This window comes from Rattus norvegicus, chromosome 12, assembly GCF_036323735.1.
Source record: "Rattus norvegicus strain BN/NHsdMcwi chromosome 12, GRCr8, whole genome shotgun sequence".
Taxonomy (NCBI): Eukaryota; Metazoa; Chordata; class Mammalia; order Rodentia; family Muridae; genus Rattus; species Rattus norvegicus.
In genome coordinates this window covers 49815056-49839392 of record NC_086030.1, presented here as the reverse complement: position 1 = coordinate 49839392, position 24337 = coordinate 49815056, and the positions used below count along the sequence as shown (strand labels likewise).

Sequence of the window (24337 nt, the reverse complement as noted above, 5' to 3'; positions counted from 1 at the left end):
TTCTGACGTGGGCCAGGCACCTGGATCCTCCGACCTTGTGTTTTTTGTGTATGATGCAGATAGGACCGTCTAACTGGGACCCTACATTCTGTCCATGCCAGCACTCTGGGTCCTGCTGTTGGATGCACAATGTCTGTCCCTCAATGGGACCACCCACTTCCAGGAAAGCCTGAGCTACAGTCCCTAGGGTACACAGAACACCATGGTCTGTCTGGGTCAGAGAACCTATTCTTGGAAGGAGGCTAGGCCCCCAGAGGCATTGCTTGAGGTGGGCAGAGGAGGGCTCCGAGGCAGGCTGGTAGCCACTGCAGCCACATTGTAAGTGAGGTTCCAGATATCCCTGGCTTCTCTCCTGTGAGCAGAAACACCAGTTCCACATCTCTGTGTGGTGAGAGTCACACAGGGAGCACACACAAAAGCCTGGTGTAGTGGTGCACAGGTACGAGTCCTTCGATAGTGAGTCTGAGATGGGAGGTTGTGAGTTCAAGGCCAGCCTGGAATATTAGAGACGGCCTGCCTCAAAAAGCCAAAAGGGAAGTGGGGAAGGGATGGAAATAGGGCTCCACTGTTAAGAGTTTTGCCTAGCATTCAGGAAACCTCAGGTTTGATCCCCGGTGCTGCAGGAGCCGGACAAGGTGGTTCATATGTGTGATCTTGGTACTTGAAAGGGAAAAGCAGGAGGATCAGAAGTTCAAGGTCATCCTGGTCAGCTTGTTGAGTTTGAGGCCAGCCTGGGCTGCATGAGATCTGCACTTAAGACAGTCTCTCAAAACAAAGGAATGAATGAATGAATGAATGAATGAATGAATGAATGAAAGAGAAAGGGAAGACAGGACCAGGCACCAGCACAAGAGCTGCTTAGCAGGAAGTTGATATCAATACAATAAAACGGAAAGCTTGTCTTGGAAATCGTGGGTCAGTCTGGGTCCCTCACACTGAGCACATTCCCCATCCCAAGGTCCCGGTTCAGCCCTCACCCACTTTCCCTGCCCCCGGACCTGACAAGGAGGGGACCTCTCACCCTCAAAGCGAATGTTGAAGGCGGAGGCTGCCTGGCCCTGGTCAGAGGTGAACTCGATGCGGATATTGCTACCCTCGCTCAGCAGGCCCTCGAAGGGCACGCTCTCTGTTCGGAGTGAGTCGTACAAGAGGGCTGACGTGTTTGTCCGTCCACTGTAGACAACCATCCTAGGTAGAGGAAAGGCAGAGGGATACTGACATGTCTTTCTGGGTCGGTGACACCGGGCCAGAGTGGAGAGGGTGTGTGTGGGATGCTCACCGGGATCTCCCTCTGAACTCAAATCCTGCCCCTTCGGTCTTCCTCATCCCTCACAGAAATGGAAACCGCCTGCTTGTTCTGAGTCTCTCGGGGTGCAGGGTGGGTTGTGGTGAGTAAGGGGCACCAGGAGTAGTTACCGTGTCATGGGTGGCTCTGCGCTGAGAGGTGGGGCTTGGACAGCAATGTGCAGTTAGGCAGTGTCCCACGATGCAGGAAGAGGTCTGCCACCCAGCCTGCCTAATTCTTTCCAGGGGAGTTTCTCCATCCCTGCCTCCTGTCTTCCCAGGACAGTGCTGTGTGTATCGTAATTGTTCTCCATGGAGCCTAATCATGGCTTTGTGCAGAGGGGTGCTCAATATATGCACCTTCTCATTCCACTCAGGGAAGAGATGCCTGAGAGCAAGTCACAGGCAGTATGTGTGTGTGTGTGTGTGTGTTCATGCATGTGAGTGCACATACATGTGAGTGCATGTGCGTGTGTGCCTGTATGTGTGTATGTGTGCATGTGTGTGTGCATGCATGCTTGGGTGGATGTGTGGGTGTGTGGGTATGTGGAGGTGCAGGCATGAATGTGTGCCTGCAGGTGTGTGTGTGTGCGTGCATGTGTGTGCATGTGTGTGCATGTTTGTGCATGTGCATGTGGGCCTATATGTGCGTATGTGGGCATGTATGTGTGCATGCATGCACGCGTGTGTGTGTGTGTGTTTGTGTGTGTGTGTGTGTGCAGGCATGAATGTGTGCCTGCAGGTGTATGCATGCATGCCTGTGTGTATGTATGTGCATGTGCATGTGTGTCTGTAAGTATGTATGCAGGCATGTGTGTGCATGCATGCATGAATATGTGCATGCAGGTGTGTGTGTGTGTGTGTGTGTGTGTGCATCCCTGGGTATGTGGATGTGTGGAGGTGTGTGTGCACGCATGAATGTGTGATGCAGGGTGCATGTGTGTGCATATGCATGTGTGCCTGTATGTGTATGTTCATGCATGTGTGTGCATGCATTGCTGGGTATGTGGATGTATGGAGGTGTGTGCAAACATGAATATGTGCATTCAGGGTATGAGTGTGTACATGTGTGCATGTGTGTGTGCATTGTGTCTGTATGTGTGTATGCATGCATGTATGTATGCATGCATGTGTGGATGTGTGCATGTCTCTGTGTGTGGATGTATGGGCTATGTGTGCACCCATGAATGTGTGCATGCAGGTGTGTGCGAATGCATGTGTACCTGTGTGTGGGCATGTGTGAGGGTGTGTATGTTTGTGTATGTTTCCCATCTCCTTCTTCCCTCTCTTCCTAGGTGGCTCAGGAAGGCTCCTTTCCCACAGAGTGCCTCAATATACTGACCAGAAGCAGAGGGCCATAAGATCTTTATCAACTTCCCCAGGGCTTCAGCCACACCCAGATTACCCACTCCACCCTCTCTATGCTGAGGAGGAGCAGTTGGTGCAGTCAGCTCACCTGTCTTTCTCATGCAGCAGTAGCCTTTCAAGATGCAAGTGAAGCTTCTGGCCCTCTGGAGCCTCGATGGTCCACACACAGAGCTGGCTGCCATTGGTGTTTCCCGGGTAACTGGGGGACAGAACTCGGCCGATGGTGGCATTGTGCACTGCTCCTCCACACGGGGCTGGGTGCAGAAAGTGACATGCCAGGAGGTGAGGGAAGAACAGAGAGGAGTGGTGGGATTGGTCTCCCCTGATTGCACTCAAGCCCTCTAGCCAGGGTGGAGCTGGGAACACATGAAGGGGTCACTGTCCTGTTAACCCCCTCCATGCCTCTATCTGCCAATGCCACTCTGCTGTTGCAGGGGGGAACCTCAATTTAAGACTGTTCTGTGGTGCTGATTGTGCCTAGACATTCATTAAAAAAATTCACATTTATTCACTCGTGTGTGTGTGTGCATGTGTGTGCTCGTCACAACGCCTGTGTGGAGGCCAGAGGACAACTCACAGGGATCAACTCTTGCCTTCCACCATGTGGGTCTTGGGGACTTGGCAGTAAGTGTGTTAAGTCACCAAACCATCTCCCTGGCTTGATGCCTAGACTTTCGTTATGAAATCATTCCCAAGGGCAGACAGAAGCAGTTCAGGGGAGAAGCATGCAATTTAGGACTACGCGTGGAGTGTAAGAATGGAAGAAACTCCGGTTGTGTTCTACTTTACCCAACCAACGGCCGGCTGAAACAGATCAATAAAACAGCAGTGTGGGCTGTAGGCATAATTTTACTTATTCACGAGGATCTCACCAGGAGAATCATGACCATTTCCTGAGGTGCAATTCAGCAAAAAAAAAAAAAAAAAAAAAAAAAAAAAAGCTTTTAAAACCATGTCGGAACACCCTGACCCAGAAAAGAGCTCTGGGAGTGAATCCTAGGGGAAGCTTTGGAGATTTGAACTGGCTTGTGGATGAAGCTGTGCATCTCCGCCTTCATCCTCAGATTCAAAGCCAGAGCCAGAGCACATCTCCCCCGCACACGTTGGGGTCTCACAGAGCCACCCAACACTGCGTTCTCAGACACTGTTTACGAATCCCAGAGCTTGAAGAAGTGTGCTAGCTGATGCCCTGCCTGGCCCATTCCTGTGAGTGACCCGCAGGGGTAGATTGAGACCATGGGATAGAAAGGTGATTTGTCCTAGTCCTCTGTACATTTGTGTCTCTGGAATCTTCTTTTAACCAGAGCCGTAAAACACTTTTACGCTAAAATAATACGGCGAGGTGACGCCGCAAATGATCTGTGGCCCACAGGAGCTGCACGGCTGTCAGATCACGGCAGAGAAGAGATGCCGGGATTCGGTCTCAGGGGGTCAAATGGAGGGTCTGTTTTAATGTGGTGTTTGGGAGTTGATCCCAAGGACCCTGAAGAGGATTGAAGATACACAGGAACCCCGGTTTCTCCCCCAGGGTCAAAGGAGCAGAAATGCACAAGCAGGCAGATCCGACCAGTTGTGTTATAGAGCTGGCCTCTTCTTCAGAGGACAAAGAGTCCTCCTGGCTCCCCCCCCCCATGTCCTGAGAGTCCGCTCTCCGAGAGTTCTTCACCCCTTTTCTTTTGAAGACAAGGTCTCATGCAGTCCAGGCTGGTCTCAAATTCACTGTGTAGGCAAAGATGACCATGAACTCCTGATCTTCCTCCCTCCAGCTCCTGAGATTCCACACGTGCTGGGGATGGAACCCCGGGGCTTTGAGCATGCCCTAGGCAAGACTTCCGATCAGTGTGCCTCAGCCACTCACCGCCATCTCTGAGTTCTTCACACATCTTCTCAAGCAGGGACACAGCCCTTTGCTTGCTGCCCTCTAAGAATTTCTCTGCAAAACACATCTCACAACAGCTTGGGCTCTTGGCTGTGATGACAGTAAGTCCTAGTGGCTCCCAGCGCCGGATGGCATGATTTGTAGTATGTTCTCAGCAAATATTAATTCCTATTCATTTAATTCTTAAAAATTTGAGAAAGGGGGTCTCCCTTTGTCGCCCAGACTGGCCTTGAGCTGTGAATCTGCTTGAACTTCCCAAGTGCTGGGATTTGAGGCCATTCTTTGTCGCTCTGCTTGACTTCGTAAAGCATTTGCTGGACAAATAACAACTATTCATTTTGCAAAGGAGTAAAAAATTCTAATAGGCGTAATGCTAAGAGACATTAAACTACTTGCTCAAGGACACACAGCTAATGAGTAGAGTCCCTGGGATATGGGCCAGGTGTGCTCCATGCCATTCCCATTTACAGTGACATTTGATTCTTCAGAAAGGATCCAGGGTTGGGGGTGGAGGGCAGAGTGGACACTTTACAGATGAAGAAAGGGTGCTTTGGCTCCCCTCATAGGCCCAGCTCAGTTCCTGACACATGGTAGATGTTCACGGACTGCTGAATGACAATGTGGTGGGAATGGGTTGGCAGAAGGAGACAAGCTATGACAGCTCTCCTCTGCCCTGGACTGGGCTGTGTGACAGGGTGGACAGAAACCGTCCTTCCTTCCTGAGCATGAAATTCCCTTCCTATTCCATCCCACGGATGCTGTCCTCTGTCAGTCAGCCCGAGGCTCAAACCTCCATTGTGTCATGTACCTGTGACAGACTTTGCACAAGCCAGTGGAGCCCTTGAAACCTAGGGTGTGCCATCGGTGACTGGGGTTGGGGTGGGGCAACGGGGGACATGGTCTCACCCCTGACAGATCCCTCACGAGGAACAGGCTGCTGCTTTTCTTCTGACCTCAGTATAGTCTGTGTGTGTGTGTGTGTGTGTGTGTGTGTGTGTGTGTGTGTTTTCTTCTTTTGCTTGTTTGTTTTTGAGACAAGGTCTCACTAGGTGGCCCTGGCTGTCCTGGAACTCACTGGGTAGACCAGACTGGGCTTGAACTTACAGATAACCATCTGCTTCTGCATGCCAGATACATGCTGGCTTCCTCAAATCTGCTGAGCCTTTGCCCAGGATAGCTCACTGGCAGGGAAAACCCATACCCATGATCTTCCCTTTGGTACCTCCCTCTCAGCTTCTAACAGGCTGGCTCCTTGGGGTCTCCTTCCTTCCCTGGTTTCTGGCCTACCATCACCTCTTGTTCCTGAGTCCTATCTGTCATGGTGACAGGGTTTTTCTTGTCCCCACCTGCTCTGTGACACTATCCCTGTGACCCCTCTCTGGCACTCTCTGCCCCCCTCTGCACCTCCATGTTTTCTCATCTGGTCACATATTGTGGTGGCTTGAATAAGAATGGCTGTCCCTGATAGGCTCATATATTTGAATGCTTAGTCACCAGGGAGTGGAACTGTTGGAGAAGGATTAAGAGGTGTAGACTTGTTGAAGGAAGTTAGTTCCTGGGGGTGGGATTTGCAGTTTCAAAAGCCCATGCCAAGCCTAGTCTCTGTCTGTCTGTCTGTCTGTCTGTCTGTCTGTCTGTCTGTCTGTCTGTCTGTCTGTCTGTGTCTCTCTCTCCTCCACCCCTTCCTGCTTGTGGACTGTGATGCAAAACTCCCAGTTACTGCTCCAGCCCCATGCCTGTTTGCTTTCCGATGTGATGATCATGGACTCACCCTCTGATACTGTAGGCAACCCCCCCCCCCACGAAATGCTCTCTCTGTATTTTTAAAGAAGAGTTTCCATAGTTACAATGTTTCTTCACAGCCACAGAGCAGTAACTTAGACATGCATCCTGTACCAGGGCGGGGACTCCTGGAGAGCCAGACCCTCACAGCTCCAACCGTGGCTGCAGAACCCGGTAACAGTGGACGCTAGTGTATCCTGGCAGGGTCCTTGAAGGATGTCAGATCCACTGGCCAAGGATCCCGCTGTCCTTGAAGTCCAGATTTCCACCTGCGTGCCTGCACCATCTACTTCTCGCCACCAGAGGGCACCAGACCACCTTAGTTGGTGGCCGTCACCAAATTTTGAGTCCACGTTGACTAAGCTCAAACAACAAAACAGAACAGCAGAAGCCACCCCCAAAGTCCAAACAACAAAAGAAACAAGGGATAAGCAGGACCTCATCATTATGGAGAGGGAATTCAGAATAAGGAAGACAACAGCCACCACCAAGTCCGCTGTCGAGTGACTGCTAGGGAGCAAAGTTTCCACTGGACAGAACACTGCCGTGTGGTATGTATCTTCAGAAGCCGATTTCATACTGCGTGCACTATATTACAGCACAGCCTAGAGGGAAGAGCCTTACCCGAGATGCCCGCGACCCCTCTGGGGGTTAAAGGTCATATATCAGATATCCTGCGTATCAGACTCATAACAGCAACAAAACCACAGTTATGAACTAGCAATGGGATGAGTTTATGGTTTGGCGGTCAGCACATCACGAGGTCTTAACGGGTCACAGCGTTAGGAAGGTTGAGAACCACCGCTGTAGAGGGTGCTGCCCCCTCGCCTCGCATTGCCCCGCCCCTGCCTGGTTGGTGAACACCGGTGGTACCTGAGCAGACAGGCTCCTGGCTGCTCCAGTGCGGTTTGGAGGCATTGATGCAGGTCAGCGTCTTGGCTCCCTGCAGCTCGTAGCCCAGGTGGCAGTGGAAGTGGGCCACCCCGCCAGAGTGCAGATCCATCACTGTGACGTCTCCAGCATCGGGCCGTCGGGGAAAGTTGCAGCTCAGCATGAAAGCTGCGGAGAAAGGAGCAACCTAAGCGCTTCAGCCGTGGGCAGGAGGCCGTGTGACCCACATCCTGGCAGCGGCTCTGTACTGTGCTGAGGATGGAGGGGCGACTCTTGGGAGGAAGGCTGGGTGCTGTTTCTCTACCAGATTTGGGGAGGTAAGTTCTGTCGCTGACTGGGAGCTTGGTGATTTGGCTAAGCAGGCGGGCCACCAAGCCCCAGGAATCCTCCTGTCTCCATCCCTCACCACTGGGGCTACAGGTGAGTCCTGGCTTGACTTTCTATGTTGTTTCTGGGGGTGGGAGCACTGCTCCTTATGGGGATGAGAGCTGTGATCCTTATGGGGATGGGAGCTGTGATCCTTATGGGGATGGGAGCTGTGATCCTTATGGGGATGGGAGGACTGCTCCTTATGGGGATGGGAGCACTGCTCCTTATGCTTGCAGAGCACGCTCTTTCCCTGAGCCCTCTCCAGTTCCAAAATTATGCATCTTCCTTTCTTGGCTTTAACAACCATTGCTTTCAGTCATGGAGGAGGATTCTGCTGACTTAATTGGAGTGCCAGTGGGTCCCTGGCACACAAAACCCCCAAGACTGTGACTGGGTGTCAGAGGAAAGTGAGGCCAGTGTCTCCATCTGGCTGGCCTCAGCAGACCCTACCTTGGTAATGTAGCTGGAAGGTCCCAAGGTTGTCATCCTGGAAGGTCCGGAAGTAGACAGAGATGGTGTTGGTGGGGCTTCGGATCACCTGGCCCTCCACCAGGAGAGTCTGGTTGGCCAGGACTGTCAGGGTGGGGCCGTCCACTCCTCGGATGGAGAGCAGCTCCCCCTCAGATAGGTTGACACTCTTCACCTGGGAATCCATGGGGGAGACAGAGAGGGCTGGGGCAACAGGCCGGGGAGGAGCTCCTGTGCTTACAGTGCACTGGGTGCTGACTCACACAGTCTATCTTGTCTGTGTGGACCGACGAGAGGGCAAGCAAGGACACTCTTTCATTTCTAGGTCTCTCTTCTCTACTGTGGCTGCACTGCAGGGTGACCCACCCTTCTCCAGGCCAGGCTCTTGCTGTTACTTCTGCTGTCTATGCTGGAGAGTGTGGATGGGAGGTATTGTGCACCCCTACACACGTGCACACATGTGCTGTATTTGGTACCTGCTAGTGTTTAATAAACAGGACCTTAAGGGACTTCCTTTCTGGGTAACACATCTAAAGCTTTGCCAACATAGCCTCTGTACATCTTCAGGCCTCAGTAGGACATACACCTGGGAACTCCCATTCTCTGCAAAACCCAACTAAAGCAGCCGTGTTTTGGGGAAAGGAGGTGTGACAGTAAGGGCAACCCAGACAGGACATGGTCCGCACTCTAGGCTACCTGCAGTTCAACCCCGTAGCCAGTGTAGACAGTCACATTGTAGGTGCATTCCAGGAAGCTGCTGGAGGGCTGAGGAGGGAAATCACTTGAGTCAATGTATCCCTCGGGGTCCGAGAAGCTCACACCGCAGAGAGCTACAATGAAACAAACGTTGGCATCAGGATACACCCGGCTGCGTGGCCAGCCCAGGAGCTCACTTGCAGATGTGCTATTATGGAGGTACAGAGGAGACTCGTGCTGAACTCTGCCCGGTCCTGACTGGTAACTAGTCACCAGGAGCAGCCCTGCTCATTCTTAGACAGAATGCCATTCCATTTGCCACCGTAAGGCAGGCAAACCAAAGCACAGGGAGGGCCCCCGTCTGGACTATGCTCACACAGCACAGTTACTATATCCAAAGTGGCACCCCACCTCCCTACAACATGCAGTAAAAAAGTGACTTTGTGTTAACCAGGAACCTCCAATAATCTGCCCCAAAGATGCTCTAGCAAGGGCATCTAGTTCCAGGTCAATCTTAACAGCCTGTCTCAGCTCAAAGACCCGCCACATCCTGCTGTCATATAAAATCTGATTGCTTTTCCAACTTTCTACTCTTCGGGTGCAGATGGCTTTGGCAGTTCATTCCCCAATGGACCTTTCTTTCCACCCACGGAGAACTCTAGTTCCATGCACAGTGAGCAGCCAAGTTGAGGCGAGCTTGACCGGTGAGGCCCCAACACAGAGAAGCACAGAACCCAGATTGGGAGATCAGGCTCAGCAATCCATCCACATCTTGCTGGGGGTCTCCGTATTTCCCTTGCATATCAGCCTCCACCTAAGCTCCAGGCCCTTCCATAGAAAGGTTTAGGAAATGAGCATCCTCCCTACAAAGGCTCTCGACCACCTACAAGAAATCCCCAGCCCCATGACGGCAGAACGCTGTGTGAGCAGTGTCTAGGAAATAGGAAGAAGAAGTCTGGGGGGTGGGGTTCACAGGACTGATACAACTAAATTTTCTGAATACTTTGGTTTACTGTATGGAGGAAGAGGACAAAGTAAGGGACAGCCAGTAGACGGGAAAAGTCAGTGCACTTTGCATGTGTGGCTCTATAGTAGAGCGCTTGCTTGCCTAGCTATGTGCCAGACCTGAGTTCTCTTTACAATGCTCATGCACACGCGCGCGCGCGCGCGCACACACACACACACACACACACACACACACACACACACACACACACACACACACACTCCCACCAAAAACAAAGTAAAAAAGACAGCTGGAGTGACTGTTCAGTGACAGCATGTCCCCCACCTCTAGTTCCACACACACTATGGAGAATCCAGAAATGAAGGACAGCAAGGGTGGGAGATGAGCCTCGTATACCTGGGGCCTGCTCCGTGGTGATGATGGTGGTGGTGACGATGGTGGACGTGGTGGTCTCCTGGCTCTCCTCAGAGGCAGACCCGGTCAGCTCATTGTCACCCTTGTCCAGCGGGCTACTGAGGCTGCTGTCATCGGGGGCCTGCGCGGGCTGCGGGCTGTGTGGAAGTGTAGTAGCCAGAGCGGTGAAGGGTGCGATCTGCAGTGGCGCAGGCGCTGTAGGCTGCTCCGGGTCTCCAGGCTCACGTGGCTTCGTGGTAGCCGAGGAAGGGGATCCCAGTCTCTGCAGAGTTGTCGGGGTAGCCAGGGGCCTCAACTGCCTCCGGGCTGAGTTGAGTTGCTTCAGGGACGGCAGAGCCTTCCTTAGGGATGGGGTATGCTGGACTCTGGCCTCATCGGGGAACAGAGGGGGCAAGGACCCTTCTAGTGCTTCCAGTGCTTCCCGGGATGGCAGGGGACCTGGGGCTGCTGATGTCACCCCCTCTTCCAGGCTGCCCTCCAGCAAGGCAGAGGGCAGGAGGTAGGCGGTGGAAGGGTGCATGTCTCCCTCTGGACCACCATCTGGGGAGGAGAGAAAATACATTAGCTTGGGCCTGCCTCACCTCCTGTCAGCTTTAGACGGTAGCCTCTAAAAATGACACCCCAGACTGGGCAGGTAGCCATTAGTTTACAGACTTCTCTTCTCCTTCTTCTCCCACTTACTTCTTAAAAAGTAGAGGCCCATTGTGCTGGGACCCAGAAAGGGTTAAGACTACAGAAGCCAAGAGTACAGACTTCATGACACTGGACTTTGCAAGAGACACAGTTATTTGATTAGTCCTGAGGCAGATTCATGAGGGATGTGTGAATACAGGTAGAGACCTGGTGCTGGGAATGAGGTTTGCCACAGAGCAAGGAGCCTGAGGGAGGAGCTCTAGGGCCAGAGCTGGTAAGGGTGGGTGGGACCTGTGGACCCTGCTAGTATGTGGCTTTTAACCTTGAGAGTAAAAACATGGTCCTCGAGTAACATTGAAATTATGTCACAACAAATTGCAACAATAGTTGCAAGCTGAAGGCACACAGACCAGAGCAGATCACCAGGCTTCACAGCTAAGCAGCCATGTGTCCTGGAGTGAGTGCTCCTTGCTCTCCCTGTTGACCCACATGTGACCGGGACACAGCTCCCCACAGTGCCCAGTGTCACCAGAGAAAAAATTGCCCAGGCAAAGATTTGAGCTCCATCAGAGAATGGCTTTGGGAACATCACTGCTTTTTCTTTCGATGGTTTAAAATCAGCACTTTCTTTTTTTCTGACAGAGGATTAGCCTCCACACCATCTATAAGGAGCAGATAACAGCACTGCAGAAGATATCAGGTCTTGTAGGGAAAGCTTAAACTTCACCGTGCCCCTTTGGAGTCAAACTGTCAAATCCACCCCCCTCGCTTTCTATCCCCTCCTTCTACCTCTCCCCTTCCCCCTCCCTCCCCCCTCTCCGTCTCTCTTTCATTTTAGAGACAGGGTCTCCTATAGCTCCTGAAGGCCTCAAACTTGCTGCATAGCTGAAGAACCAGATTTCCTGATTCTCCTGCCTCTACTTCTGGGGCGCTGGGATTACAGGTATGTGTTACCATGCCCATACCATGTGGTGTCAGGGCTCAAACCCAGGTCCTCACATGCTAGCTAAGTACTCTACTCACAGAGCCATGCCCGAGCCCCAAAGCTGTAAGTTTCTAGTGCTGACTTGGTCCTGTGTGATCTTGCGCACTGGATCCCCTTTTCCCTGAAACCTGGCTCGTGCCCTGTTGGAGGAGAGTTATTGCAGATGTGCACATTAAAGAGAGCAGCCCACCCAGTGTGCTTGGCACTACACCCAGCAGAGGAGAGAAGCATAGAAGAAAAAGGAGAGAGCATTAGAAGGAAGACAAGGTGTTTCGGGCAGAACTGAAATAATATACAGCAGCATGTTGGGAATTTTCCTCATCGTTGTGGCCCAACGTCCAGCAAGAAGCTGCTTAGGGACAAAGGGTTTGCTTTAGCTCACAGTTAGGTTCTGTCCACCAAGCAAGGAGGTAAGGTTGTGAAGCTGGCTGAGAACTGGAGAACTGCGGGGGGGGGCATAGAGACACAAACACATAGACACACAGATAGAGACAGAGACAGAGACAGAGGCAGACAGAGATATAAACAAGACACAGACAGACACATACATGCACATACACAGAGACATACACAGAGGGAGAGAGACAGAGACAGAGAGACTGAGATACAGACAGAGAGACAGAGACACAGAGACACACAGAGAGACAGAGATAGACAGAGACACAGGCTCAAACAAAGACACACAGAAAGACAGACAGAGATGTACACAGAGAGACAGAGGTAGAGACACAGACACATAGATACATACACACATACATACATACAGAGAGAGAGAGAGAGAGAGAGAGAGAGAGAGAGAGAGAGAGAGAGGAGACTGCCCTCAGCTTGCTCCCTCCTTTCCCTATTGAAGGAAGTCAGGGCAGGAACCTGGAGGCAGGAGCTGATGCAGAGGCCTTGAAGCAACACAGCTTACTGGCTTGCTCCCTGTGGCTTGCTCAGCCTGCTTTCTTATAGAACCCAGGACCACCAGCCCAGGGATGGCCTCACCTACAATGTGCTGAACCCTCCCCCAACAATCATTAGCTAAGAAAATGTTCTACAACTGGATCTTAATGGAGTCACTTTCTTAATTGAGGTTCCCTCCTTTCAGCTGACTCTAGCTTGGGTCAAGTTGGCACAAAACTAACCAGGACAGCATCCTAGATTGGAAAACTCTAAGCTGAACTGTGGCAGATACATAGTTTCTTTAAGGAAGCTTGGCCCAGAAACTGCCCAGCAGAGCTGTTGAAATCAACCTCATTTCATCCCTGAGATGCTGCACCTTCCTCCCCGAGCACTTCTGTCTGCTCAGCTGTCCAGTGTGGCAACTGTCTGCTGCTCACTGGGGCTGTCATCCCTCAGCGAGCTGATGTGCAGGGTTCCTAGGAGAAGGTCTGCATCTCAGCCAGCACTTAGCAGGTGCCAGCTGCTGCTGTCTCTCCTCGTGGAAATCATAGCGTCTTCTCTGTGGGAATCCAGAGCAGTGTGAGCCACCACCGCAGCAAAGGTCTTGAGAGATTCCTTCTGCGGACAGTGGTCCTTGGACTGACTGTTTTGTGCACACAGCAGTGGTTGAGCCACAGTCTCTGGCCTGTCAGGTGCCACCGTCTAAGTGGATTTGAGCAGCAGTTGGAAAGTCTAGCTAACTTTCATGGAGCTGCTGAACAGCTGTGATCTCTGTGGACCTCAACAGTCACAGATTGGCAGTAACCAAAGCACCTGTTGGGTGGCGCTGACCACCAGCCAGCATCCTTCCAGAGGGGCAGGGGCCAGGAATCAAGGAGAAGGGATGGGTATGGGTGACAAGATCAAGGTCATCTAGAAACCAAACATGGGGTCCTGGCCCAGTGCTGAGAATTCATGGATGTGGATTCAAGACCTGCCAGCTGTAGTCACATACCCTGGGAGAGAGGGAAGCTGGCTCATCCACCTTCCCACAGCTTAGCTTCCTCTGGAATGAAATTTTTCCATTTGCCCCAAAAGATCAGAGATGTGGATTTGCTCAAAAGGCTGTGGTCTGGCATTCCCCAGGGCTTTTATCTCGGGATTGATGGTGACTGTCTTTGTAGGTGGGCTGAGACTTACGTAGAAGAGGTGACAGGTCAGGGTACCCAATCTGAGAGACCCAGCTGGGACTGGGTGTAAATGTGGCTGCAGTCAGGGTTGGCTCCTGAGTTTCTCGGTGGGCAACAGCCCACTGGTGTAAATGCTTTGACTCCTTGCCTCTCCCCACAGGTCAAGTGTGCAGCCAGAGAGGATGATGTCAGGGCTGCCAGCTCCTGTACCACGGGGACGGAAGCAGCAAGAGCGGTGCTTGGTCTTGATGACTCTGCAGTCAGGCAAGGTGACTGATGAATGGCTACAATGACTGGTGAGCTGCTGTGGCCTGGCTCAGTTAGCCCTTCGTAAATACGTCCCATTCTTCTAGTCACAGGAGAAAGGGGAGGGGGTAGGAGCAGAAGGGGAAGGAGTTGGGGATGAGGAAATTTGAGGAGGAGGAGGAGGGGGAGGAGGAGGGGTGAGATAAATGTGGAGGGGGAGGAGTCAGGGAGGAGAAGGTGTGGGGAGGAAGAGGGGGAGGAGAAAGAGGAGAAGGAAGGGGAGGGTAAGAAGAGAGAGGAGAGGGGAAGAGGAGAAGGAGGGAAAGGGGGAGGGACAGGAGTCAGAGAGGAGGAGGTGAGGAGGAAGAGGGACAGGAGGAGGAGGGGGAGAAGAAGGGAGAGACAGGGAGGAGGGGAGCACCTGTAAGCATGGTTGAGAGGACGAGTGACACCATATCAGGGACAGGAAGCCAGGCGTCCCCCCTTGACACAGTGGCAGTGACGGACCAGGTCTCTTGCTTTGCTCCACTGGACCTTGCTGGTGACAGGGTAGGCAGACACAGTGTGCTGTCATTGGTGCTCCATGTCACTCTTTGTTGGCTTCGTTAGGAAGGAGATTATACATCCCTTAGAGGAACAAATGGAGGCTGGGGCACGAGGTGCGTTCACAGGCCACCCCTGCAAAGCCAGGATCAGTCCCAGGTTTATCTGGACTCACAGAGTGAGCTGCTTACCGCTTCTCTTACAGCCTCACTCCAAATCTACCACTCCGTTGTCCAACATAGAGATTCTCTCCATGGCTTCATATTCCAGGCAGGACTCCTGCCTCTGCGTCCCTTAAGGAACCTCTGGGTGCCATGACCATTGGTGTTTTCCCCTCATATTCCCTGTGGTCTTCTGGAAGCTATACCTCAAAACCTCCCCCAAGCTATTCTTATCCTCTTCCCCCCACCACATCTGAGGTTACAGCAGTCCATCTTGGGAATCTGAGGATTAAAACACTCTGCTGGTGAGTGAAAACCATCACACGTATGTATCGTTTGTGGGCACTTATGGCAGCAACAGTCAACCTTAATGCCCAATTTGAAACAACCCAGAATCCCCTGGGCAAAGACTCCCCATGAGGGATTGTCTACATTGGACTATCCTATCAACACATCAGAGGAATTGCCTTCATTAAGGTAATCGATGTGGGAAGACTCAGCCCACTGTGGGCAGCAGCATTCCCTAGGCAAGAGGACCTGACCTGTGTAATAGAGGAGACATTGATTTGGCTGTGAGGTCACCGCCATGGTGACTTCCTGCATCAATGGACTGTGAAATCCTGACCTCTAATAAACCCTTTCTCCTCTAAGTGTTCTGTTGTGTCAGGGTGATTTCATCACAGCAAGAGAAAGGAAGTCAGAAAAGTGGGCAAAGTGTGGAACTTGCTCCCGTGTGCAGTGATGAAACCAGGGCACCTAGCACTTCTGTCTTCTCCTGTAGCCAGGGTGATATGAACTCCTGCTTCTCTGGCCTCCACCTCCCAAGGGCTGCCACACTATGAAGTTCTAGGGATTGAATCCAGGGCTTTGTGCATGCTAGGTGAGCACATTATCAAGGAAGCCACATCCCCAGCATGAACTATGATCATTTTCATGTACTGGGAATCTTTGATTCTCTCTCTTTTGAAAAACAATTATATTTTATTTTTAATTATATGTACATGTGTCTCTGTGTAAATGCATGTTAGTGCACTTATGCACATATGTGTGTCTTGCTCTGTGCACATGCATGCTAGTGCACTTACTTATGTGCATATGAGTCTCTCCATGCACATGGAGGTTAGTGCACCTCTCTCTCTCTCTCTCTCTCTCTCTCTCTCTCTCTCTCTCTGTGATCTTGCATGTTAGTGCAATACCCAGGGAAGCCAGAAGAGGGCGTTGGCCTCTCAGGAGCTGGAGTTACTGGCAGCTGTAATCCACTCAACACGGATTCTGGGAACTGAACACAGGTCCTCTGTAAGAGCAACAAGCAGTCTTGAAACTGAGGGACCCAGCCCTGGGCCTCTCTTTTCCAGAAGTTTTGAAATGAAATGTTATAGGTTGTTGCAGGTCTCAGAGCCCCTACCGTGCCTCCAAATACCATCATCAAGACCCTTGCCTACCCACATTTCTCTCTCTCCTCACCTGCAGCTCTTCCTCATCTCTAGAGACCACTTTCTCCTGTCATCTTGTAGGAGACCCGAGACACCAGGGTCACAAATGAGCAAGGGGTCTCCCTTCTGTTCTGGGCTTGTTTCACATCACACCATGAGTTCCAATCCCACCCACGCCCCTTCGAGTGTCAGTGTTCCTCTTTTAAGACAGCATAGTATTCCACTGTGAGCACAGAGCACAATGACTCCCTCCATCTGTCTGTCAGGAGACATCTTCACTCACCCCTCATCCCATATCCCCTGCTTTGTGAGGTCTGCAGTAGGTGTTGGCCTGCAGGTACCTCATAGACACATCCTTTAAGTACTTGCCAAGACTGGGGTTGGCAGATATGATGGTGAACTTCATGTTTTGAAGACCTTCAAACCGTCTCTGTAAGGGCCACAAGTATCTGTACACAGCAGGGAGTGAGTGCTTCCTCTCCACACCCATGCTAGCATTTATTGTTGCTGCCTTTTAATTCATCTGTCTTGATAGTCCCTGGTCTAACTGGGCTCGAGTGATACCCTGCATTTGGGAGGATCAGAGACCTGCCTTCTCTCCTTTTCCTGTGCTTCTACTCAGTTTTGTCTCCTAGGTGCAGGTGTACATGCCTGAGTGCACTTATGTGTGTGTGTGTGTGTGCATGTGCGTGTGTGTGTATGCATCTGTATGCATGTGTATGCATCTGTGTGCATGTGTGTGTGGTTGTGTGTGCATGTGTGTGTGCATGTGCGTGTGTGTGTATGCATCTGTGTGCATGTGTGTGTGGTTGTGTGTGCATGTGTGTGTGAATTTGTGTGTGTGAATTGTGTGTGTGTGTATGTGCACATGTGTGTGTGTATGTGTGTGTGTGTTGGGGGGCTACCATGTGCTGTGATGAAACCTCCTAACCTTCACAGGAGCAGAAGGGAACATTCATGTGAAGATGAACTCCATGACTCACAGCCATAGCACCCATCCTCTGAGGCCCTGGGTGCCAGCCCCGCAGGAGGCAGTTCTGGCTGCTAACCCTGCCCATGCAAGGACTTTCTGATTTTGTACTGAAATGCCCTTGCCTGCACACAAAGCAAATCTTTCTGACTAACTCCGAACTCGGGGCCAACTTCAAGGCTGATGAGCTGTGCCTGTAGCCCGCAGTTCACTCAGCCCGAGGACTCAGCTCAAACGCCAGCCGGCTGACAGCCACGCGAAACCAAGTCCCACTGCACTCAGTCAAATTGGATCCTGGGCTTCAGAAATGCAGCGAGTTAATAACTCGCTCTAATGGGCTTTTCCCCAGGCCCCAGGGACCACTGAGTTAAACGCATTCTTCTCTTTCGGAGCACTTAGAAATCTCAGTTACACATGGCTGATTCTTCCTTTATCACGCACACTCAGCACTCTGCGAGGGTGCTGTCAATCAACCCATTCACCCACCAGCCCGTCTGTGAGAGAATGCCTACCAACGTTCTCCTCCAGCCGCCCCTCAGCGCTGTGTGACATCACCCCTGCTCTTAGCGGGACACACATGGCAAACAGACTACAACAGCCATGCAGGACGGGGTGCGTGTTAGTGACAGCAACACAGGAGGGGTGTGTGTGTCAATGAGACACACCTGATGTGGCTGTTCTCTCCAGGGACAAGCTGAGCAACTGCTATGCTGTCTAACTTGGGAGGCATCGTCCGTTTGTCCCTCTGTGCCTCGGCTCCTCTCTCCTTCTGTCAGGAAAACAGAGGCACTGGAGCACTAGAGCTCATCAGCCTGGGTCCTGGGAAAGCCGGGAATTCCAAGCAACAAGGTGCTGCCTTCTGCCTGATGAGATAACACTTCCGTGTAGCAGACACCCTCAGGTGTCTGCTGAACTCACCAGGGGTGGTGAGGAGGGAAACAGAGAGAAGATGGGGTGTGGTGGTAGGAGGGAGCAAGGAAAGCTGTCTAGGAGACATGTTTGGATTCTTGTGGTGCCAGGCACTGGGGGAGTGAGGAGGAAGGTTCAGGGTGCTGAGTATGTGCTGGGGGTCTAATGATGTTCCTTTGAGTCCATAAACTTTAGCGTGTTCTGAATGTGTCAGGGGGAGGGTGTAGTCATCAGTATACGTGAAAATCAATCAATCAATCAATCAATCAATCAATCAATCTATCTATCTATCCATCCATCTATCTATCTATCTATCCATCCATCCATATCCTCATGGTCTGTTTCAAGCTCCTCTCTGGCAGGTTCTGGTTCCCTCACATCACACCTCGGCAAGAGCTCGGAGCAGCTCATCCCCATCAGCAGCTGTGGTGAGACCTGCCTTAGGCCTCACTATGAGGCAGGCCTCTTCTCCCACTTCCTTTCCTGGTGCCACCGTGCTTCCAACACAACCACCGTGCCCGTACAAGCCACACCCCTTAAGCTCACTGTCAGTTCAACTTCCTATCTTTCCCTAGAAGGTTCCGGAGATCTGTCTCAGCATCTCAGGGGCTTCAGTTGCCCTAAGTCCCACCCATCTGTGTACCTCTCCCCTCCCCTCTAGCACACCTGGCTCCTGACTTACAGCCTTGGCTCCTATCACGGCGAGCTTTCAGCTTTATGAAGATGTGAGATCTTCCGGTACTCAGGAGGGGTTGCCCTTTGAACCTAGGATTTTGTTATTTCTTGGCCGACCTCACACTGTCACAGTGCAGCTTCTAGAGAGCCAAACCACCCTTAAGAGCAGCCAGGGATCGAAGTCCAAGGCATCAATGGCATTTTGACTTATAATGTCTGTGATTTAAAGTGCCTACTTGATTTATAATGTCTGTGATTTAAAGCGTCTAACTTTCTCCATCTTAAAAGGAGGGGTGAGGCTGGAGAGATAACTCAGCAGTTAAGAGCACTGACTGCTCTTCCAGAGGTCCTGAGTTCAGTTCCCAGTAACCACATGGTGGCTCACAACCTTCTGTAATGGGATCTGATGCCCTCTTCTAGTGTGTCTGAAGAGAGGGGCAGTGTTCTCACACACATAAATAAATCTTAAAAAAAAATCTGTCCCTTGCATAGGGTTTTTATCTCCTGGGATTTAGTCCCCTCCCTTAATTCTCAACACCACCAAGGTCACCAGACACAGAATTGGGGAGCTCTCTCCCCTGTGCAGTCTTTTCTGTACCCCACTTTCCCTTTAAGATAGGTAGCTCGCTTAAAGGCATCGCTTACATCTCTTCAGTACCTCTCTAGAACCTGTTCTGTGACTACAGACCTGACACACAAGGCACCCCGAGAAACACTTCTTCATGAGCTCACTTGCAGTGTAGACGGTCAGACTTGGTGCCTTACACAGGGCCTTCTTGTCTAAATGACATCTTGTTGGGCTGTTTACACTACAGGCTGAGCATCCCGTATCTGGAAACCCAAAATGTCCCACATCACACCACGGGTGGAAAATTTCATGCCACGAAACTTGGTTTCATGAACAGCATCATCGAAAACAAACGTTGTAAGGGAGTAGCTTCAAGGCCGAGTATGTAAGGCGCCCACAAAACGGAATGGAGTCTGTTTCCGGCCTCCGCTCTACCCCCAAGACACTGTGCTTGTGTGTAAATAGTTCTGGGTTTGAACAAACTCAAACAGGAGCTACTTCTGGCCTCAGGGATGCTAACGCTGGTCAAACCATTTCCCAGAAAGCAAGCTTCAGCTGACATGCAGAGAGCAAGAGGCAGCTGAGTCACGCACGGCATATGGCTCCTGGTTGCATCGGCAGGACAGACGGATGCTCAGCTGGTGCCCTTGCTCGGTTGATGTCATGGTTTGGGACCCTGATTAGCACACTGTGCTCACAGACACATGTCTCTCCAAACACAGGGGAGTATACGTGCAAAGCGACCCCCAAGCTGCCCCCAAGGTAGCTCAGGAGCCTGGGGGCTGCAGGGGATTCTGACAGGTGCCAAGTGGATAAGATCGCATAGTGAATGTCACAGGACAGGAGTGACTATTTGACCATTGTCCTCTCCGCCCTGGCTCTTTTCCAACCCATGGGCGTCCTTTTTAACTCATGCTGGGTGCAGAAATCCTGGACCATTCTTTATATTCATTTACATTTCATCAGCAAGCTGTGCATCCTCCCTCGCTGTGAGTAAGCACAGAGACCTGCCGGCACTGTGTGATTGCGCCTGCGTCTTTAACCCTGATTAGCAGGGCTGGCTCCCTACTAGTTGAACCCTCTTCACCCTGCACACCTGCCTCTCTTCTCTCCCCAGCCTCTGTCACTCACCCCCTCCATTCACGGCTCATGTTGGACCTCGTGACTTCTTGCAATGCAGCCCCAAGAAGAGGACACACTGTGATTCATTTAAATAAATGAACATCTGAGTCTGGGGAGGTGGGGGAAGGAAGCCCGAGTGGGAAACCCTGCTAACCTCAGGTCACCCACATTCCATGGATGAGAAATCAGACCCGTGAGGGGAGCTGCACTGTTCAGAGATGAGCTTCAAAGACCCAGGGTAAGTTAGTGATTTGTCTCCTTCGGTGGGAGCCTCGGCTTTAATAAAGGAAGAGCCCACACAGCCTGCCTATAAACATGGATTTGGAGGTGTGTCAAGCCAGGATGGTAGGGGACGAGGACCCACCTCCCAAAGCGTGTTCCCCACTTTCTAAAGTTAAGGCACGAACGGATGCATTCTCATCCTTAAAGAAGCAAATGCACAGTGTGTGTGTGTTTGTGTGTGTGTGTGTGTGATTGTGTGTGTGTGTGTGTGTGTGTGTGTGTGTGTGTACAGATGATTGACTTATGAATCAGAAGCCAATTCACCTCACTGCAAAAATTAGCAGCCAGGGAAGAAATGGTTCAGTTCGCTTGGGGGTCTGAGGAATAGTGCTATTGTGACCTTCCTTTTAGAGATGAGCCAATTATTAAAATAATCCCATGCGAGCTATCAGACCACCACGGCCTAAAACTGGTCTTCAATAACAATAAGGGAAGAATGCCCACATATACGTGGAAATTGAACAATGCTCTACTCAATGATAACCTGGTCAAGGAAGAAATAAAGAAAGAAATTAAAGACTTTTTAGAATTTAATGAAAATGAAGGTACAGCATACCCAAACTTATGGGACACAATGAAAGCTGTGGTCTCCGAGAAACTTTGTCTCCGAGAAACTTTGTCAGCCAAAACACGAGTATGTGGATTGAAGCAGGGTGGGGGTGGGATTCTCAGGACTGTTTCTAAGGGTTGCTCCTGACTGTAGTTTTGTAGTGATGCTGGGGACGGCAGAGACGGCTGGTGATCAGAGCTCATGAGCCAAGCCCTCTTGACAGCGCTTTTACATGGGTGGTTTCATTTACCCTCTGCTCAGTTGAGAGGCAGGTGGTGGTATTATCCCATTCCACAGAAGAGAACACTGAGGCTCAGAGAAATGTAAATGCTTACCCCCCCCCTCAAAAGAATACATCTGGGATACAATAGAATGGATCTAGCATAATTTGTCAATTCCCAGTGTTCTTTCCAGACTGATGACCTTGGACGGTGATTTTAAGGGATAGCTTTGGTTTTGTAGTTATAATTAAAACTTCTGGGACTTGGAAGGAAAAATGACAGGGTCTCAGTTGGGGGGTCCATTTAGCAGATGTAGAAACCGAGGCTCAGAAAAATGAGCTGCTATCACCCAGCTCTGGAAGCCAGCGCGTGCCTGCCTGGGTGTGTCTAACCCTGGGATAATGTCCTTAGGTTCTGGTCCCCTTTTTCCAGGGGGCTTTCCTGCAGTCATTTTACCTAACCCCAGGGCTCCCTTCCTCTCCCCCAGGGTGTCTCTCTGGGCATGAGGCTTGCGACATTCTGTTGAGGCTGTGGGCCAGGTAGCTCAGCTCCTGGAGCCACGAGGAAAGTAGCTTGTACACGTGGCCTTGGCAGACAGCGTCAGCAGGGTAGGGAGAGATGGGGCCTCATGCTTACTCATGCTTATTAGCCTCACGAAGACGCCATATTCTCCGTCTCCTTTGATCAGAGGCTGTAGCGGGATTGAGGAGGGTGTTTAGGGGTTGTCCATGCTGTGTCAGTAGCAGATGTCAGAGTTTGGGGTGAAGGCTGCTGAGGTAGAGGATGGGATTTGCCTGTCACTTCCAGAGGGACATTTGCTCAGATGAGCACCCGAGCCAGTGTGGTGGCGTTTTCTCCACCTGCACTCCAGGCACGGTTGCCCCTCAAGACAGCTGAGTGACATGAGTGTGGAGTCAGGGGGGAGGGCCTGGGAGCCCCGTGTTTCTCACGTGAGTCTCCCAGGGTGGTATTGAAATTATGCTTCCGATGCTCTGGGTTAGACCTTTGGGTGGTGGGGCAAAACCTTCCCTAAACGAGTCACAGCGCCACTGTCCCATGAGAATCACACTACATCCCATAATACCAAGGCCAAGGCCAGCACATCTGCATGACTACAGTCATCACGTGGTTTCCCATGCAGTCATCATGTGACCTCCCTTGCAGTCATCACGTGACATTCTGTGGCTGGCGGTTTCCAGCTGAGGGGGTTTTGCATGGTCACTGCTGGGGACAGCTAGAGTTGGGGGGGGGTCTCTCAGCATTAGGAAGGCCAGGGTGCTGCTCTGTCCCACAGTGGGAGGGACAAGTCCTTTCCCAGTGAAGAGGGAAGGAGTCCCGATGTGCACTGTGACCAGTGGAGAGGTCTGGGCTGTGTGCACCCCGCCCCTGTCCGTGCAGGTTTTAGGTCAACTCATTAGCTGGATGCATTTTATACACATGTGTCCTGACGAAGGCTTCGGAACCCTGGGTACTGAGGGAAGCTCAGATTGAAGAGGAGAAAGAAAGGCTGGGCTGGGGCGATAGATAACCTGGCTGGCACAGTGCTTGCTGTGCAAGCATAAAGACTGGGTTTGAGTCCAGAAACCACAGAAAAAGCTGGTCATATGGTGCACATTTGTGGTCCCAGGACTGGAGAGGCAGAGACAGGGGGATCCCTGCATTCACTGACCAGCAGGTCTAGTCCATTGTCAAGCTCCAGACCTTGTCTCAAAAGAATAAGGTAGATGACACCTGAGAAACAACACCCTAGGTTGACCTCTTGCTTCCACACCCACTATACAAATGTGTAACACACACATCTACAACACACGTGTGTAACACATACCACACACATGTGCAACACACACTACACAATGTGCAACACATCCTTACCCAAAACACATGGGTAACACACATGTATGTAAAACATGCACTACACACATGTGCAGCATACACATGTGCTACACATACTATACACATGTGCAACGCTACACATACGAGCAGCACACACATGTGAAACACATAGTACACACATGTGTAATACATCCCTACCCAAAATACAAATGGGCAACACACATGTATGCAACACACATGGTATATACATGTGTAACACACCCCTACGAAAAACACACATGTGCAGCACACACACTACACACATGAGCAACCCACCCCCACTCACTAAACATATGTGCAATATAGATAATACACACATGTGCAGCACACACTACACACATGTGCAACACACTACACATGTGCAACACCCACCACTACACACATGGAAGGAGGAAGGTGGGGAGTGAGGGAGGTAGAGAAAGAGAGATGAGAATAGAGGGTCAACTGGTTAAGAAGCTCTGACCTTGGTTGACCTTGGTTGACCTTTTGTGACCTTGACTGACCTTATCTGACATTTCCTGACCTTGGCAGACCTACCCCTTTGCTGAGCCTGTTTCCTCCCAGGTAACACAGGAGAAGTGGGAAGTGCGTCCACCTTGGGGTGGGAAATGCAACCCCAGGGTGATCAGGGTGGACAGTTCGGCCACTCTGAATTCTTTCCGTGGCTTTAAAACGGTGTCAGGGTCTAATTTAGCCCGAGGCTGCAGAGGATGAGCTGCTTTGGAAGGGAGAGAGTTGCTGAGGGGCTGGAGCCCGGGCAAGACCAAGCCATACAGGGGCTTGGACGCCAGCTCCATTTTCCTGCCTCTGTAGCCAGACCCGGTCCCAGTGCAGAGGAAAACTTTGGATGGAGATTGGACTGCAGTTTAATGGAGGGCCCGGAGGAGGTGCTACAGTCGTCAAGCTGGCCTGGAAAGCCATAGGGTGACATGTGTGTGCACATCTGGTGTGCCTCAGACCCCAGGGGTCTTGAGGTAGCCCCTATCCCAGCGCTC

The 24337-nt window shown here is 51.4% G+C and overlaps 1 protein-coding gene across 2 annotated transcripts in view; it reads right to left on the bottom strand.

Annotated features, from left to right (window-relative positions):
* The window catches only part of Sez6l (seizure related 6 homolog like), a 156893-nt gene that overhangs the window by 42830 nt on the left and 89726 nt on the right, over positions 1-24337 (bottom strand). For both annotated transcript variants that reach the window (NM_001415749.1, NM_001415748.1), the window contains exons 2-7: positions 10101-10658; positions 8738-8871; positions 8024-8216; positions 7187-7372; positions 2741-2906; positions 1022-1188 (exon numbers count right to left, since the gene is read on the bottom strand). In NM_001415749.1, coding sequence (NP_001402678.1) covers positions 1022-1188; positions 2741-2906; positions 7187-7372; positions 8024-8216; positions 8738-8871; positions 10101-10658 — 1404 coding nt within the window. The remainder of the gene's footprint in view (positions 1-1021; positions 1189-2740; positions 2907-7186; positions 7373-8023; positions 8217-8737; positions 8872-10100; positions 10659-24337) is intronic.